This window comes from Marmota flaviventris, chromosome 20 (genome assembly GCF_047511675.1).
Source record: "Marmota flaviventris isolate mMarFla1 chromosome 20, mMarFla1.hap1, whole genome shotgun sequence".
Taxonomy (NCBI): Eukaryota; Metazoa; Chordata; class Mammalia; order Rodentia; family Sciuridae; genus Marmota; species Marmota flaviventris.
In genome coordinates, this window is record NC_092517.1 from 1,993,946 (window position 1) to 2,009,747 (window position 15,802).

A 15,802-nucleotide genomic window follows, 5' to 3' on the forward strand; every position below is an offset into this window, starting at 1 on the left:
CCCAGCCCTATTTTGTATTTTATTTAGAGACAGGGTCTCACTCGCTTTTGCTGAGGCTGACTTTGAACTGTGATCCTCCTGCCTCAGGCTCCTGAGCCACTAGGATCACAGGCGTGCACCACCGTGCCTTGCAATATGCTGAATAGTTCTTAAACCTTCTTAAGTGTATATATGTCTGTGTACTATAGACATATAAAATATGATGAGAAAATGTGTTCCCCTTCGGGAGAGGTTTGGAATCAAATGACTTGGGTGCCTCTTTTCCAGGCCAGCTATCTATATCACTTGCCTGTTATTTTCCCTAACAAATCATCCTAATGACAGGATTGCCTGTTTTTCATCCAATTTGCATATGAAAATGTAATACCTACCGTTTGCATTTCCCGAGACAGGGGCATGGTGTTTTCCCTTTAGCTCATTGCTTGGAATCTTCAGGTGACGTTCTTGATTTGTTAACGTGCAGTTTCCCCCGAATCTGAAACTCCAGCAAGACAGGAAAGAGGCGCGAGACTTGGGAGCCATTACTGGGTGCTATGATCCCAGCAAGTCCCAGCTCTCTGGCCATTTTCAGGGCTCTGTTGGGATGTGGGAAGGCCTTTCGCTTGGTGTTAAGTAGGACAAGAAGGAGCCTGCATGCTCTGGGCAAGGTGACCCTGAGAAGGTGACCTATTTCAAACAGTGCCAATTAGGGGAGTGACAGCTAATAATGAAAGCCACTTTTTATCAGTGACTCCTCCTTAGTTGGAAGGCCCTACAATGGGGGTCAAGGACATTTTTTTTTTTTTGCTTGTTACATTTCTATATTTATTTATTTATTTTGTTTTTTTTAATTTATTTTTTTTATTGGTTGTTCAAAACATTATAAAGCTATTGACATATCATATTTCATACAATAGATTCAAGTTGGTTATGAACTCCCAATTTTACCCCAAATACAGATTGCAGAATCACATCGGTTACACATCCACATTTTTACATAATGCCCTATTAGTAACTGTTGTATTCTGCTACCTTTCCTATCCTCTACTATCCCCCCTCCCCTCCCCTCCCATCTTCTCTCTCTACCCTATCCACTGTAATTCATTTCTCTCCTTGTTTATTTTCCCATTCCCCTCACAACCTCTTATATGTAATTTTGTATAACAATGAGGGTCTCCCTCCATTACCATGCAATTTCCCTTTCTCTCCCTTTCCATCCCACCTCATGTATCTGTTTAATGTTAATCTTTTCTTCCTGCTCTTCCTCCCTGCTCTGTTCTTAGTTGCTCTCATTATATCAAAGAAGACATTTGGTATTTGTTTTTTAGGGATTGGCTAGCTTCACTAAGCATGATCTGCTCTAGTGCCATCCATTTCCCTGCAAATTCTATGATTTTGTCATTTTTTAGTGCTGCGTAGTACTCCATGGTGTATAAATGCCACATTTTTTTAATCCATTCATCTATTGAAGGGCATCTGGGTTGGTTCCACAGTCTAGCAATTGTGAATTGTGCTGCTATGAACATCGATGTAGCAGTATCCCTGTAGTACGCTCTTTTAAGGTCTTCAGGGAATAGTTCAAGAAGGGCAATAGCTGGGTCAAATGGTGGTTCCATTCCCAGCTTTCCCAGGAATCTCCATACTGCTTTCCAGATTGGCCGCACCAGTTTGCAGTCCCACCAGCAATGTACAAGAGTACCCTTTTCCCCACATCCTCTCCAGCACTTGTTGTTGTTTGACTTCATAATGGCTGCCAATCTTACTGGAGTGAGATGGTATCTTAGGGTGGTTTTGATTTGCATTTCTCTGACAGCTAGAGATGGTGAGCATTTTTTCATGTACTTGTTGATTGATTGTATGTCCTCCTCTGAGAAGTGTCTGTTCAGGTCTTTGGCCCATTTGTTGATTGGGTTATTTGTTTTCTTATTGTTTAATTTTTTGAGCTCTTTGTATACTCTGGATATTAGGGCTCTATCTGAAGTGTGAGGAGTAAAAATTTGTTCCCATGATGCAGGCTCCCTATTTACCTCTTTTATTGTTTCTCTTGCTGAGAGAAAACTTTTCAGTTTAAGTAAGTCCCATTTGTTGATTCTTGTTATCAACTTTTGTGCTATGGGTGTCCCATTAAGGAATTTGGAGCCCGACCCTACAATATGTAGATCGGCGCCAACTTTTTCTTCTATCAGACGCAGAGTCTCTGATTTGATATCTAGGTCCTTGATCCATTTTGAGTTAACTTTTGTGCATGGTGAGAGGAGGGGATTCAGTTTCATTTTGTTGCATATGGATTTCCAGTTTTCCCAGCACCATTTGTTGAAGATGCTATCCTCCCTCCATTGCATGCTTTTAGCTCCTTTATCAAATATAAGATAGTTGTCATTTTAAATCAGCTCAGTGTGTGTGTGTTTGCATGTGTGTGGATGAGGGGGTAGTTTTATGCAGTTATATAGTAAATGTCACCTCAACAGGGACACAGTGGTGCTGGGTCTTGCTGATCTTCCTGTCCTGTCTATCACCCTGGTCCTGATAGCCTGTGTCAACTTACCCTGCCACAAAGGCTCTTACTTGGTGCACACCCCCCTCTCTAGCCAGGGGCTCGATCCATGGACTGATTTAAATCCATGGATTGATTTAGAAACCATCCTAGGAATAGATGCAGGTGGCTCTCAAGGAGGGAAGCACAAAAGGTTCCATTTTTATCTCCTGATGGTCATTGAAAGGGCGAATAATACTGCAGATTGAGCACCCCTAACTTGAAAGTCCAGAAACCAAAATGCTCCAAAATCTGAAACTTTGTTCAGTGCAAACACGAAGCCACAGTGGAGAGTCCCCGAGTGCACCTCACGGGGTACACCACAGGCAAAAGTCAGGTGCACCGAGCTATTCTGTAAATGTGTCCACAGGTAGTGTGCGTAAGGCGTGAATGAAACAGAGGTGAATTTAGTGTTTGGACGCGGGTGCGATCTCACATGCAGATGTGCCAAGGACCCAAACACTTCACATCTCAGCATTTCTGATGGGGGCTGGTCACCCTAGGTGTTGGGCACAGCCTTTATTAGACACCTCTTGGCCACTAAATGATCCCATCAAATGCAAATGTTTTCTGAAGTTACTTCCCTCGCACGTGGAGTCCAATCCAGCTGCGATCCGGGGTGGGGGGGGGCGGGGGCTGTGTGACCTGGAATCCGCAGGGTCTGCCTGGAAGGGTGTCCTTCCTCGCTCTTCCTGCACGGTTGGTGTCACAGCTGCACTTCAGCCACTGGGAGAGGCAAGGTCTTGGACCCCTTGGGACAAAAAAGGGCGAATAAAACCATCGTGTCCAACCAGTGACCAGGAAATGCACATCCCTGCAAAGGAAGTCAGCGCCAGGAAAAATGAATTCTCCACCTTGACAGCAGTTCAGAGCTAGAGGGAAAACCCAAGGACTCTTGAACTAGCCTGGGAACACACATGCTCCTTTCATGCTTTTTTGAAAATTTTTTTTTTTTGTCTTTTATTAAAGTCTGTGGCTCCCTCTGGTGGATTTCTGAAAAATTTCAGTTTCAAGGAAATTTCTTTAGCAATAAGGAAATCATTTTCCAAAAAAAAAAGAACATTGGATAGAAAGAAGTCAGAAAATTGACTTTGACCAAGAGCTCTGTGAGGGGCAAGGCTGTCCCCAGAGCCCGACTTCAGAGCTATAGGAACCGTTCCCTCTGCACCTGCATGTGGCCTGCTGTGCCAGAGAACCTGTGTGCCACCTCCCCAGTGTCTTCAGGCTCCAAATAAAGCCACCAGAGAGGCAGCTCACCTTCTGTGGTGTGAAACTGCCCCTTCGTCTTCCTCTTTGTAACTAATACCTGTGAGGGAAGAAAAATACTTATGTCGTATTTCCTGTTTGAAAGAAAATGTTTTGCCTTTTTCCCCTCCCTCCCTCCCTCCCTCCCTCCCTCCTTCCTTCCTTCCCTCCTTCCATCATTTTCCTTAAGTGAAGCCTAAAACAGGACATGAATTTTATCTGAAACACTTGGTCATTGCTCAAGGGTTTACGTGTGTCCTTGTTTCTCTGTCCAGTTACCCGTCTCTGGAAACTTGATCGACCTTTACGGCAGCCAAGGCCTGCCACCCCCCGGCCTCACCATCAGCAACTCCTGTCCTGCCAACCTCCCCAACATCAAACGGGAGCTCACAGGTACGTGCCCAGTGGGTGGGCATCTTATGGGGGCTTCCTGTTGCCCTCCTCGCCAGGCACGGGGACCAGTGCAGTAATGTCTAGACCACCGTGTGTGACCCATGGACCTGTTTCTTGGGGTCTCTGAAGTCGTTAAAATGTGGTGTGATATTTTAAGATGGAGGATTCATACATGGCCCTCCCGGTTTCCAGGGGTTCCTGAGATACTGGGGATGGGGACACGGTTGTTGCCAGGCACTGGTCATGGTCTGCACGTGCGTGCCCCTTGGGTCAGGGGGGCAGGCAGCGCTTCCCCTGCAGACCTCTGTGCCCTACCTGGCAGTTACATCCCTTGCCAAGGCCCTGGTGGTGCTGAGTTTGGGAACCCTGCTCTGCATCTCCTTGACTCACCTGGAGCCCTCGGGTGGGCTGTGCCAACTGCGTATTTCTCACATCTTCAGATGCCACGTGGTTTTTTTTTGCTGGATCATGTGAAAAAGGTTTATTACACGGCGGGGGGGGAGAGTAAATCATAAAATGGAGCCATTAGGTTGGTTGTCCTTGGGGCAGATGTGAAATTACCAGTTGCCACTTTCAGGGGAACCGAGGCAGGAGGTGCTTAGAGCTGGCCTTCTGCCCTGGTGAGGCTGGCCCTGCTCCGCCCGTTTCCACCCCACGTTCCCCGCCTACTGCCAGTGGGGTGATGAACGAAGAGTGGGGATGCGGACTTGGGGGAGAAAATCCCTATCCTGTGGGATCGTGTCTTTCAAAAAAAAGCATTTCAAAAAACTGGCTGAAGAAAGGTTTTAAAATAAAATCATTAATTGGGGTTTCAATTGAAATAATTAATGAATAAAACTATCCAAAGCCCCAAACCCAGTAAGAACCCCAGCAGGAGGCAAGAGCAGAAAGAACAACAGAAGCCCTCGGGGCTCTTGAAGAGGGGCATGGAGTAAAAGCCACCCCCCATTCCTCCAGGCAGTGAAGGTCCAGCATGGGAGCTTCTTGACTCAGTTTTCATGTGACCAGGCCGGTTTCAGTGGCTAGGTCCACCCTCCCAGTCTAAAGAGTCAGCCTCTGCATTATATCTGCGTATGTGCACAGAGGCCCACAGGAGTCTGCACACAGGGACACATGGGGAGGCACCCCTGTGACATCATGGTGCACTGTGACAGACACCTGCAATGTCTCTCAGAAACAGTCTCCCGGACCCCTGTCATGCACACAGCGTTTGTCAGCTGAGTTCCCCACGTGTTGGGACAGCATGGACCCCACACATGCGTTAATAACGAGATAAACGTGTGGGTGCACCTCAAGGGCTTGCTGTCTCCAGGTAAAGGACAAACTGGTGATGAACTGTTTCACCCTTCCTCAGAGCAGACTGAGCTCTCTGAGGTCCCGATGGGTCAAACAGAGGGTTTGGTTTTGATGATTTGAGTGTGAGGCGAAAGGCCAGCTCCTAGCTCAGAGGCCTCGCCGGAGTGTGCAAGTAGAACTTCCTAAATGCGGTTGCCACCGGATGCCTCCTGGCCCCTTCCCTGTGTACATTTTAGAGACTCAAACTGGTGAATAGTTGCTCCCAAGAGTCAGTGAGCGATTCTGTTTTGGCACATTCTGACAGAACCTGGCTCTAAGTTCCCAGTGTATGTCCACTGAGAACCCCTGGGAGGTCGTGGAGGTCCGGCCTGGGAGCTTCTTGACTCAGTTTCCATGCCAGGGGGTTACAAGGGCAGCAAATCAAAAACCAGAAAATGATTTGGCCTGAAAAGAAAACTTGACTCCTGATGATGGAATTCCAACAGCAGATTCCCGGTCCTTTATTTTTACTCCCACTAACACTGGAACACGTGGGCAGCACCCCGGGGACCATTGTTACCGTCCCGGTACCCATTGGTGGAGGCTGAGTTTTTGTGTGAATCAGATCCACAGTGATCCGAAAAAGTGCAGACTCTTTTAAAGCCCTCATTTTAGAAAGCGTGATCGTACTCGGAGTGCAGTCAGCCAAGCTTCTCTGTGTGTGTGTGTAGAAAACGAGATGTTGTGTAGGTGCGTCGTGGTGCCCCGGACAGTTCCAGTTTCTAACAACTTCATTCACGTGCACAGCGTGTATTTTCCCCACAGAGTCTGAAGCGAGAGCCCTGGCCAAGGAGAGGCAGAAGAAGGACAATCACAACCTGAGTAAGTAGCCATTTCCCTTCAAGTTGCTTCACGTTGGAGCTGGCCGCGCGTCCCTCGTCGGAACCTTGCCGGAAATTGTGCACGATCATTGATTTCTGGAGCTGTCAAAGCCGTGGGGAAAACCGTATCTCAGAGAAACCAGGGTGTGTGTTTCATCTCAGGCCAAACTGAATTCCACATTTATTCTCGCATTTAGTTTCCAAAGAGTTTGTTTTTCTGTGGATGTTTGAGGTAGTGTTTTTTTTTCTTTTTTGCAAGAGGGGGAATTGATCCCCAAGTACCCCATTATAAGTGATGCTCACACTGGAACTTATTATTACAAGTGGGGAGCTGGGACCTCCTTCTCCAGGGAGATGAGAGAGAAATGGAAAAGAAAGAGCTCTGGGGGCCCCTGGGGGAGGTCGCCTCCCCAACTTCCCACTGTACCTGTGACTTTGAGAAGTCCTGGAACATGCACAGTGCCTTTGTGTGTCTAATTGACTCTCCATTAAATCTTTGGACCTTTTCCTCTGAAAACTTAAATTCCTGTTTGATACGTGCATGTGAGGGCGGTGGCCGAGGAAAAATGTGGTGTGGCCTTGGGTGCAGGAGGGAGTGTAGGTGAACTTCTCATCTCATAACATCACACCTCTGCTTCCTAAGCTGATTTTTAAGAACATGAGCCATAAATTAACACTTCCTCCTTATAAGAAATGGTGGAAGCTGGGTGCAGTGGCACACACCTGCAATCCCAGAGGCTCAGGAGGCTGAGGCAGGAGGATCACAAGTTCAAAACCAGCCTCAGTAAAAGTGAAGTGCTAAGCAACTTAGTGAGACCCTGTCTCTAAATAAAATAGAAAATAGGCCTGGAAATGTGGCTCAGTGGTCGAGTGCCCCTGAGTTCAATCCTCAGTATCCCCCCCGCCCCGAAAAGAAAATGATGGGGGGGGGGGCAGGTTCTTGAATCCCAGGGACAGGCTCTGTGTTTCCATTTGACCCAACAGGCACTAGTTAGAAACATTTGCTACCTCATATGCCCTGCTATGTCACCCTCCTGCCCAAGGAGACAGATTAATTGAGTATGCAACTAGGGGCTTGGGGGAAGAACACATTACCATGCATGCCATGGTTAGCAGTGCTGGGCTTCAGTTCCAGGGCCGTGCCCTCTGGTGTGTGGTGATTCACCACTGTGCTTACTGAACACTTGAAATGTGATCAGTCCAGACTGTGCCGAGCTTTAATTATAAAATACACTTGGACGAAGCTGGGTGATCCCAGTGACACGGGAGGCTGAGGCAGGAGGATGACCAAGTTCAAGGTCAGCCTTGGTGATTTAGTGAGACCCTGTCTCAAAAAAAAAAAAAAAGGCTGGGGAGGTAGATCAGTGGTTAAAAGCCCCTGGGTTATACCCTAGTACCAAAAAGAAAAAGAGAGGGAAAAGAAAAAAAGAAAATAACTTACAAAGTTTTATATTGACTCCCTGTCGTTATTATGGTAGTTTGGTTGTAGTGGGTTAAGTAAAATATTATAATTAATTTTACCTCTTTGTTTTGAACTACTTTAATAAGGCTACTAGAGAAAGGGCTATGCTCCATGAGCTAAGAATGATTTTTTTTTACATGTTTAAGTTGTTAAAAGGAAATCAGAAGAAGAGTGATATTCATGGTATGTGAAAATCACATATGATTCCAATTTCCCCATCGCAAGTAATTCTAATGCTTTTGCTTAGTAGCCTTGCAGTGTAAAAATTGTACTCAGTGGATTCTATTTTGATTTTTGTCAGTAGAAAATTGTGGGAATTCATTTTCCCGTTAGCCATGGGAGTACCCACACAGTTTGGGTCCCGGGAAGCAGGACCTCCCTGTGTGGTGCTGTGAGCATGCCAAGCCCTGCTCCCTGGAGGCAGCTTGTAGTTAGACAGTTCCCTGCTCCCGACTGGCCGCCCTCTCCAAGCCCCTGACATCTCCAGGGAGGTTTTGTCCCTGGTAACCATGGGCAGTGATTCTGATTTCAAGGTTGTTATCGGGTAAAATGAGAAATTGTATGTCTGATAGAGCTCTGTATACAAGGAGCTCGTTTTAAAAGCGCTTCAGTCTCAGTGCCCCAGACATGGTAAGGACAGGGGGACACAGGTTTGGGGTTACACGGTCCCGACCTGGGGGGTTAATGTGCTCATAGCTTTAACAAGACGTGCTGCCTGCATCTGTGGTGCTCTTCCTAATCGCCCTTTCCTGTGCTCTTTTCTTCAAGTTGAACGAAGAAGAAGATTTAACATAAACGACCGCATTAAAGAACTAGGTACTTTGATTCCCAAGTCAAATGATCCGTGAGTACAATTGCATGTTGATCTGCATCATATATTTTTTTGTACCTTCATGTTTTCTCGTGTGTGGCAAAAAAAAAAAAAAATGCAGTTAGAAAACCTAGAGTAACCCGGTCTCCTCTCTTCCTTTGGTTCCCTTTCTAAATACTTGCCTTTGTTTGGGTTAACTCCAAAACTCTAAAATTTCAAGAGAAATGCACTGAGTTTTGTGGGTCAGGAATTGGGCTTTCTGAAGCCTGAGAATCCTTGCAGACACATTCTGAGCTACTGAGAAAGAAAAAGAAAAAAAAAAAAGAAATTTAGCAGTCATGCAGTACAAGATTTCAATAGCCGATAAAGCAAGATTTGTGGTCGATGTGCTCTTGGACATTTACGATATCTCCAAATGGGCACTGATGAGCAGATACGGGAAATTTCAGGTTCAGTGGCATTCAACAGATAAAAGGTCAACTTTTTTTTTTTTTAATGAAAACCTGCATATTCTTTGTATGTTTTACCAATCTAGGGGAAAAAAGAGTCCTTTTAAATCTTCTTATTAAGTACAAGTCAGCTAATTTGAGCTGCTTTAGCCTGGGGTCCCCCTCTCAGAGATAACAGCTGTGAAGATAATTCTCCCAAGTCTTACAGCCAACCTGCAGCATCAGCAAATACAACAACAAATACACAATTTTTATCCATTAGAAACCGGCCCATTTGAAGTAAGGGGCCGAGCCATGTATACGTTTTAAGGCCCCTGCATGCACTCTGTGAAACCATCCTTCGAATATGACCTTTCAGCTACCTAATAAAAGGTAAAGAGGCAATCAAGTATCGTTCATGCCAGGCTTATTACATAGGCTATTCACATGATTGTCGGGGACTTGGTAGCTAAATAAAACTGTTACCTCTTGTGACTTGGACGGACGTGCCGGCACGGTGTCCACCTTGCACTCTCTGCTTTCTTAGGTTTCCAGGAAAGACATTTTCAAACTGGAAATGTTCCAATTCTCAGTTTGGCGGCACAAATCTATCGTACTAAAGGGCTGTGACCTTCATTTCCGACAGTCAGTCTTGCATGGTGGTTGAAATTGAATTCCCATTTTCCTGTTCTTTATCAGCTCTCACTTTTTAGCATATTCTTTGAAACCGTAGCATGTGAATCTCTTTAGTAACGTCTTATGAAATTATGGGGCGGCAGTGAAAGTCCTGTATTTGCATATCTTCCTTCTCCACTGTGGGAGAAAACTTGGGTGTTTATAATCTGAGCAGATAGGGGTCCTTGGTGGTCAGCATTGTTTTAAGAGAAATCGGACGCTGACCCCTATAACCCGGGTTTCCCATCTCAGGATTCCAGGATGTCCTCTGGGGCCGCTATGGAGACGTCCTACCTGATCAGTGTCCCAGCCCCTTGTGGTGCCCTCTGTCCCCCAGAGCAGCTCAGTTTGGGTCAGTTTTCTCTACTGAAGATCTATGTGCACTTTCGGATGAAAAGGGATTTCTCTCTGATGACCAAGAGGTTGGAAACCCTTCCTTTAAGCCCAGAGACATAGCTGGTTGATTGGTATCACAGGGGGTAACCCCCGGCTAATTGGTTGGAATCAGTGCTTCTTAAACATGGAGTGGCAGTTCTGTTTGAAAGGTCCAAAGCTCATCTCCTGGCCCAGGAGGCACCATTCCACCCTGGTCACGTCTCGCTGGTGCTCAAGTTCCTGTGACTTTGGTTTTAGCCTGAGCAGGAGTCTCTGGGCTCACTCAGGGTCTCTCAGGACACCTAGTTTGCCATCTTTGAGACCCCAGGGTCCACCCCAGGGAATTCTCTGAAGCTCCAGTTGTGGCTCTCATGGGAGAACTTCTGTTTTGTTCTTCGTCTGGGACATGTGAGGATCTATTACTGGGTGGCTTGTTTAATGGGCCACCCGCCTGTCCCACCTGGTGCTTCCCACCTGCCCTTAGCAGCTGCAGGAGGTGGGGTAGGTGGTTCTCCACGCATCCCAGGGGATGAATCATCTCACCATTCACGATTGGCATCGTTATGATGACAATACATAAAATCTAAAAGACTTCAGGTTAATTTCAAGTCATGTAGAAGTAGTATTTACATAGATGTAGATCATTCTGTGTTTTTTTCTGGAGTGATTTAAAAATTCAGTGTGTTCACCTACATCTGAGTGCCCTGATTTCCTCATTGTCAGTCCAGCAGAGCCAGCTGACTGAGCGCTGAGAGGCCCCTGCTCTGGCTGCCTTGGTGGGGATTCCCGGTGGGTGGCGTCCTAGCAGGTGTCTGAACTTGGAGAAGTTCCTTCCTTCTCGGGATTCACTTTCCGTTTTGGCAGGAAAGGGGCCCCTGCGTATCCCTCCATGGTCTGAACAGTGAAGTCCAGGTTGAGCAGGGGTCTGAGCCGGGGTCTGAGGCCGTGGAGACATTTCTCAGCCCCTGGGCTTCAGTTTCCAGCCAGTGAGACGGCACATTTCCACCTCTCCATCAAGAAGGTCATGACAGAAGGACGTTGAACACTTGAGAAAGTCCCCGGCAGGGTCCCCCTCTGAGAAGACTCTAGGTGCTGTGCTGGGCTCTCACAGGGCTGCTGTGTTACCCCACGTGGGATCTGGACTTCTCAGAGCACTCGATGTGAAGTGCCTGTTGTGAGTCCAACAGTGTAGCCAGGAGGCCACTCAGACACATGGGGTGCTGTCAGTTGGAACATGAGGAGAGGGGGGCCGAGAGCATCAGGTGGCAGGATAATTCTCCATAAGCTCTGAGGACGCCCCACTTATGCCACAGTCATCAACCATACCACCCCACAGAGTCGTGTCATTTTTAACGGTGGCTCTTCTGCCCAAGGGAGTGACTTCATGGTCCTAGAGACCTGTGGCCATTAATGTAGGGTTTGAGAGTGTCGACCCGGTATGCAACAGACCTCTGTGTAAGTCTCGCCGCCCTTGTCTGGTGGCTCTGAGACTAGGACAAGCCGAGTCATCTGTTCCCACATTTGTCCCATGTCCCTACTGTCCCTGATGTGTGTCTGCATGGAATGGGACAATGCACACAGGCCGTGGAAGCATCCGGCATGTGCAGTTTCCTTGTGGAAGGTCGCCATTGCTGATGTGCGTTGGTGATGACGTCTGAAGATGCCAAACGCTTTCGATGTTGGCTTTTTCACGGAGCCTGGCTTCCTGACGAGGTCTGCTTTGTCCCCTCTTCCTCACAGAGACATGCGCTGGAACAAGGGAACTATCCTGAAGGCATCCGTGGACTACATCCGGAAGCTGCAGCGGGAGCAGCAGCGCGCCAAGGAGCTGGAGAGCCGGCAGAAGAAGCTGGAGCACGCCAACCGGCACCTGCTGCTGCGGATCCAGGTAGGGCAGGCTCGGCCCGGGCTGCCGGTGGGGGAGGAGCCGCGCCCGGGGAGGGCACCCAGCCCCGACGCAGGCTGCTCCAGTCCTGCATTTCCCTGCTTACAAAGCGCACTGGTCCCCCACCATCACCATGGCTTCCGCGGTTGTTCTTGGACACGTGGGGAGCGGTGGTTTGGAGTGGCCCCTTGTGCTGGTTCTTGGTGGAGGTCCAGGCCCTGCCCTCTGGTTTCAGCTCCCACACTGTCACCCATTTACTGTGGCCCGTGGAGCGTCACAGGTTTCACGTTTTTCTGGTTTTCATTCTTGTTGGTTTTGCCATTTAGAGCATCCCCGGGTGCAGTGCAGAAGTGCCTTCCAGCGTTGTCCCTGTGGCGTGCGCAGGGGTCAGATTCACTCCCTCCAGGCCTGAGTTTCGGTGTGTGGTCTGAGCCCAGTATTAAGGAACCTACTGTGTGTTTTAGAGGCATGTGTCTCGAATCAGAGACACGCAGAAGCCAAGACCCTGTAGGTTGCAGGTGTTGTGACGGGCAGAGCCTAACCCCGCCCTTCCCGCAGGGACAATGGTCCCACATTCGCTCCTTCCGTGTTTGTAGGACTCTGCAGAATGGACTTGCCAGAAATAATGAGCACTGACTCTGCCTGCTACATAAAGGATGCCCAGTACTTCTTGGTGGTAGGAGCAGTCCCCATATTTTAAGGACCTGGGATACCAGAGGGTCTAATAATAAGGACACAGATCTTAGAGACTGTGGCTCTGTGCCGTGTGGAAGAGCTTAAGGAAGCAGATGCAGTCTTAGAGGTGTGCCTCTGACCACTGTCCCATCCCGGGAGTGCCTGCAGCACAGCAGGAGGGACATGGCTGTGGACCTTGTTTAGGGCTGGCTCTGGGACTCCTCGCAGGTACTGGCCTCTCCTGCTCAGGGTCAGGCACAGCTTCCCGTGACTGTCCTCAAGCTCTGTCCATGACCAAAGACCAAAGTGGAGCTCGGGGGCGGTTAACTTGCTTGCCTCCTTGGCCTGCTCCACCGTGAGAGCCTGGGACGCTGGGTCTTCTCCCTGAGTCGTGGTCTCCTCTCGTCATCTGCTTGGATTCCACTGCAGCTCCTCCGGGAGTGACTTAGGGGTCAGCCACCTGCAGCATGCCCCCTTAGAGCCACCATGGTCCTTGTGGTGTCCCTCCTGGACGTCCCACTTCCCCACCCTCGGAGCGCACCACATTGGTATGAGGTGCCGCTCTCCCATTGGCTGCCAAGGTCCTTGGCGTGGGGACGGCAAGTGGAGGGGGCTCTCCTCCAGGGTCCGGTTTTAGAATCCAGGTGCCCTGCAGGTTGTGGGTCCTTTGGAAATCATCTTCCCTTCCTCGCCTGCTTTGGTTATCACTGCTGGTCTTACGTCTCGCCCCTCCAACGGGTCCCTGTACCTACTGAGTAGACCTACTTACAAAAGCAGCTTATCCTGATGCGTCATTTCCTTAAACAAGTTGTAAAATGTGATGACGGTTTTGGAAGAGAAATCAGGTTTTGTTTTATTTCAAGGTTCCAAAGGTATGTATTCATACAAAAATATCACGCAGTGCCACAGGTGCGTTGGAAATTCCATGGTGACGGTGCCTGGGTTTTTCTCTCAGTGACTGTGGGCCACCTTTACAACTTCACGATGTTGCAGGAAATGCTATTAATCTGGAAACCTCTGCAATTTGGTGAGGCCAGAGTGCTCAGAAGAGATTTTCCACCTTATTTGGAAATCTGAGTAACTGCTTTCATCAGCTGATAAACATTTTTAATTAAACAGCAAAGGTGTGCAGTAAGGCGTTTGCTTCTCTTGGTCTGATTTTGTTGACTGGTGTGGTTTTTGGAGAGACACAGGCTGGTAGGAGGTGCTGCTGGTCTCCTGTGGGCATGAGACTCAAGAGCAGTTTCCGCTTGGGCCTGAGGTCTTCCTTTCATTTTCATCCCAAGCGATGCATGCAAAAATCTTCACACGAGAAGGAGCAGGGAGCCTCATTATCAGAGGAGCTGCTTTTATTAAACAGCCCAGGGCCTTAACGGGAAGCCTGGAGAGGCTCGTGCTCCCAGAGTCTGTAAAGGAGCATGCAGGCACTCAAGTGACATCCCAAGCTCTGGTCCCCTCAGTGCGCGGTTTCAAGGAGGCCCAGAAGACCCTCTGGTCCCAACATAGCTGAACCTGGCTTTCCAGGCACATGGATTCTAGCTCACGGGCAGAGGTCGAGGGGCCAGGTCCTGTGGAGAACCTGGACCCTCTCTGGGGGGCCAGCCGGCTTGCTTTTAACGCACATCCTGTGTTTCTTCATTGTGGCATTGGGGCACGGGACAGCCACTGCACGCAGAAGCTGACTGCTTACTGGACGCCATTTGGGTCCCTATGGTTTGCTTTAGGAGCCTCCCAAAAAGGAAGGGGCAAAGGCTTGCTCCAAGGCTATGTGGGGTTGAGGTCCTGGGGCGTCTCTGACATTGGGAAATAGACAGCTAATGCTATGCTGGGTGGCCCAAGCCATGGACAGTTACTATCTCTGTTCTACAGGCCACGTGTCCAAGATCAGGGCGGCACCGGACTGCTTTCTTCTGAGACCGCCTCCTTGGCCTGCATGTGGCACCTTCTCCCTTATTTCTGGTCCCAATGGTGTCTGGGGTCTGGTCTGTCCCACTTGACCTCCTTTAGCTTAGTGACCTCTGTCTCTCAGGAGTCGTGTGTCAGTCCTGGGGCTGGGACCTCAGCCTGTGAATTGGGGATGCGCGTTAGCTCATCAGAAGTACATGAAGAAAGTGTAGGAAGCAATTCTTCATTTCATAGGTGTTGAATTCAACCGAGTTGTTGAATTCAGAAGAAACAATGTCCCCTGGCCTGCTGTGGTGAGGCTGGCTGGGCCAAGCTCTGCAGCCTTCCGCTACCCACGGGAACCTACTCAGCCTGGGCCGTCACCTCTAGACACTGCCACTCCTGGTGCCGTCAGTGTCTGTGTGGCCCTCACTCCATCCCCAGGCCCACGGAAATCCCTTCCTTTTCTGTTAGGTCCAAACAACTCATGGAGTATTTAGGTCTTAACCTCTTGGTAGACATTTGGAAAACAAAAATCATAAAGATCGAAAGGAAGACATCATTTTAGTTTTATTCTTAAATCATCACAGCGCTTACCGATGAGATGTGTCCCCGCTGGGCAGCACCAGGCTTGTGGACTCTGCAGTGGCCGCCCCTGGCCTCCCATTCCACATTGACCTGCATGCGTCCTCGTCACAGTAGCACTGTGAAGCCACTTTCAGTGCTGGGACGAGAGACTGAGTGTGTGTCACGACTCACACGAGGCTGAGAACCATCTTGAGTTTGGCAGTTCTTGGTGGTTTCACCGTTTCCCTTGAAATCTTAAACTGTGTCCAGCTCCCTGTGCTCCCTGCAGCTCCCTGGGTCCCTCGGTGCGTGACCTAGGGACCGTGAAATTCTATGACCATTTACTTAATACATTCTTTTCATCAGGTCACATGTTAAAGTTTTATTTTTATACTTTTAGCTTATCCTCATTGTCAACATTAATGTCTCTGAAAGTCTGTTTTTAATACATAATTAAGTCCATCTGCCACCTAAAAAGTCGTTTCATATATGACTGGTGGTTACCGGTACTCTAGGAAATGCAGAGTTTATTAATTTTAAAGAGCAAACAAACTTTCACTTTGGAAACTTATTGTTTTCCCTCTGTCTCATTTTAATAGACTTTTTTTTTAGAGGAGTCTTAGATTCACAGAGAAAATAAGGGGGAGCCAAAGAGAGGGTCCAGATGTCCTCTCCACACCAGCACAGCCTCCCCCACGGCAGCACCCCAGAGTGGAGGACTTACTTGGGCATTT

General features: G+C 48.5%; 1 protein-coding gene across 5 annotated transcripts in view; it reads left to right on the forward strand.

Moving 5' to 3' along the window:
* Positions 1 to 15,802, forward strand: part of Mitf (melanocyte inducing transcription factor) — a 182,437-nt gene that overhangs the window by 162,906 nt on the left and 3,729 nt on the right. For 3 of the 5 annotated variants that reach the window (XM_027931840.2, XM_027931842.2, XM_071605884.1), the window contains 4 exons: positions 4,033 to 4,150; positions 6,233 to 6,307; positions 8,537 to 8,612; positions 11,798 to 11,945. In XM_027931840.2, coding sequence (XP_027787641.2) covers positions 4,033 to 4,150; positions 6,233 to 6,307; positions 8,537 to 8,612; positions 11,798 to 11,945 — 417 coding nt within the window. The remainder of the gene's footprint in view (positions 1 to 4,032; positions 4,151 to 6,232; positions 6,308 to 8,536; positions 8,613 to 11,797; positions 11,946 to 15,802) is intronic. The other 2 variants (XM_027931841.2, XM_027931844.2) reach the window with 1 other exon arrangement.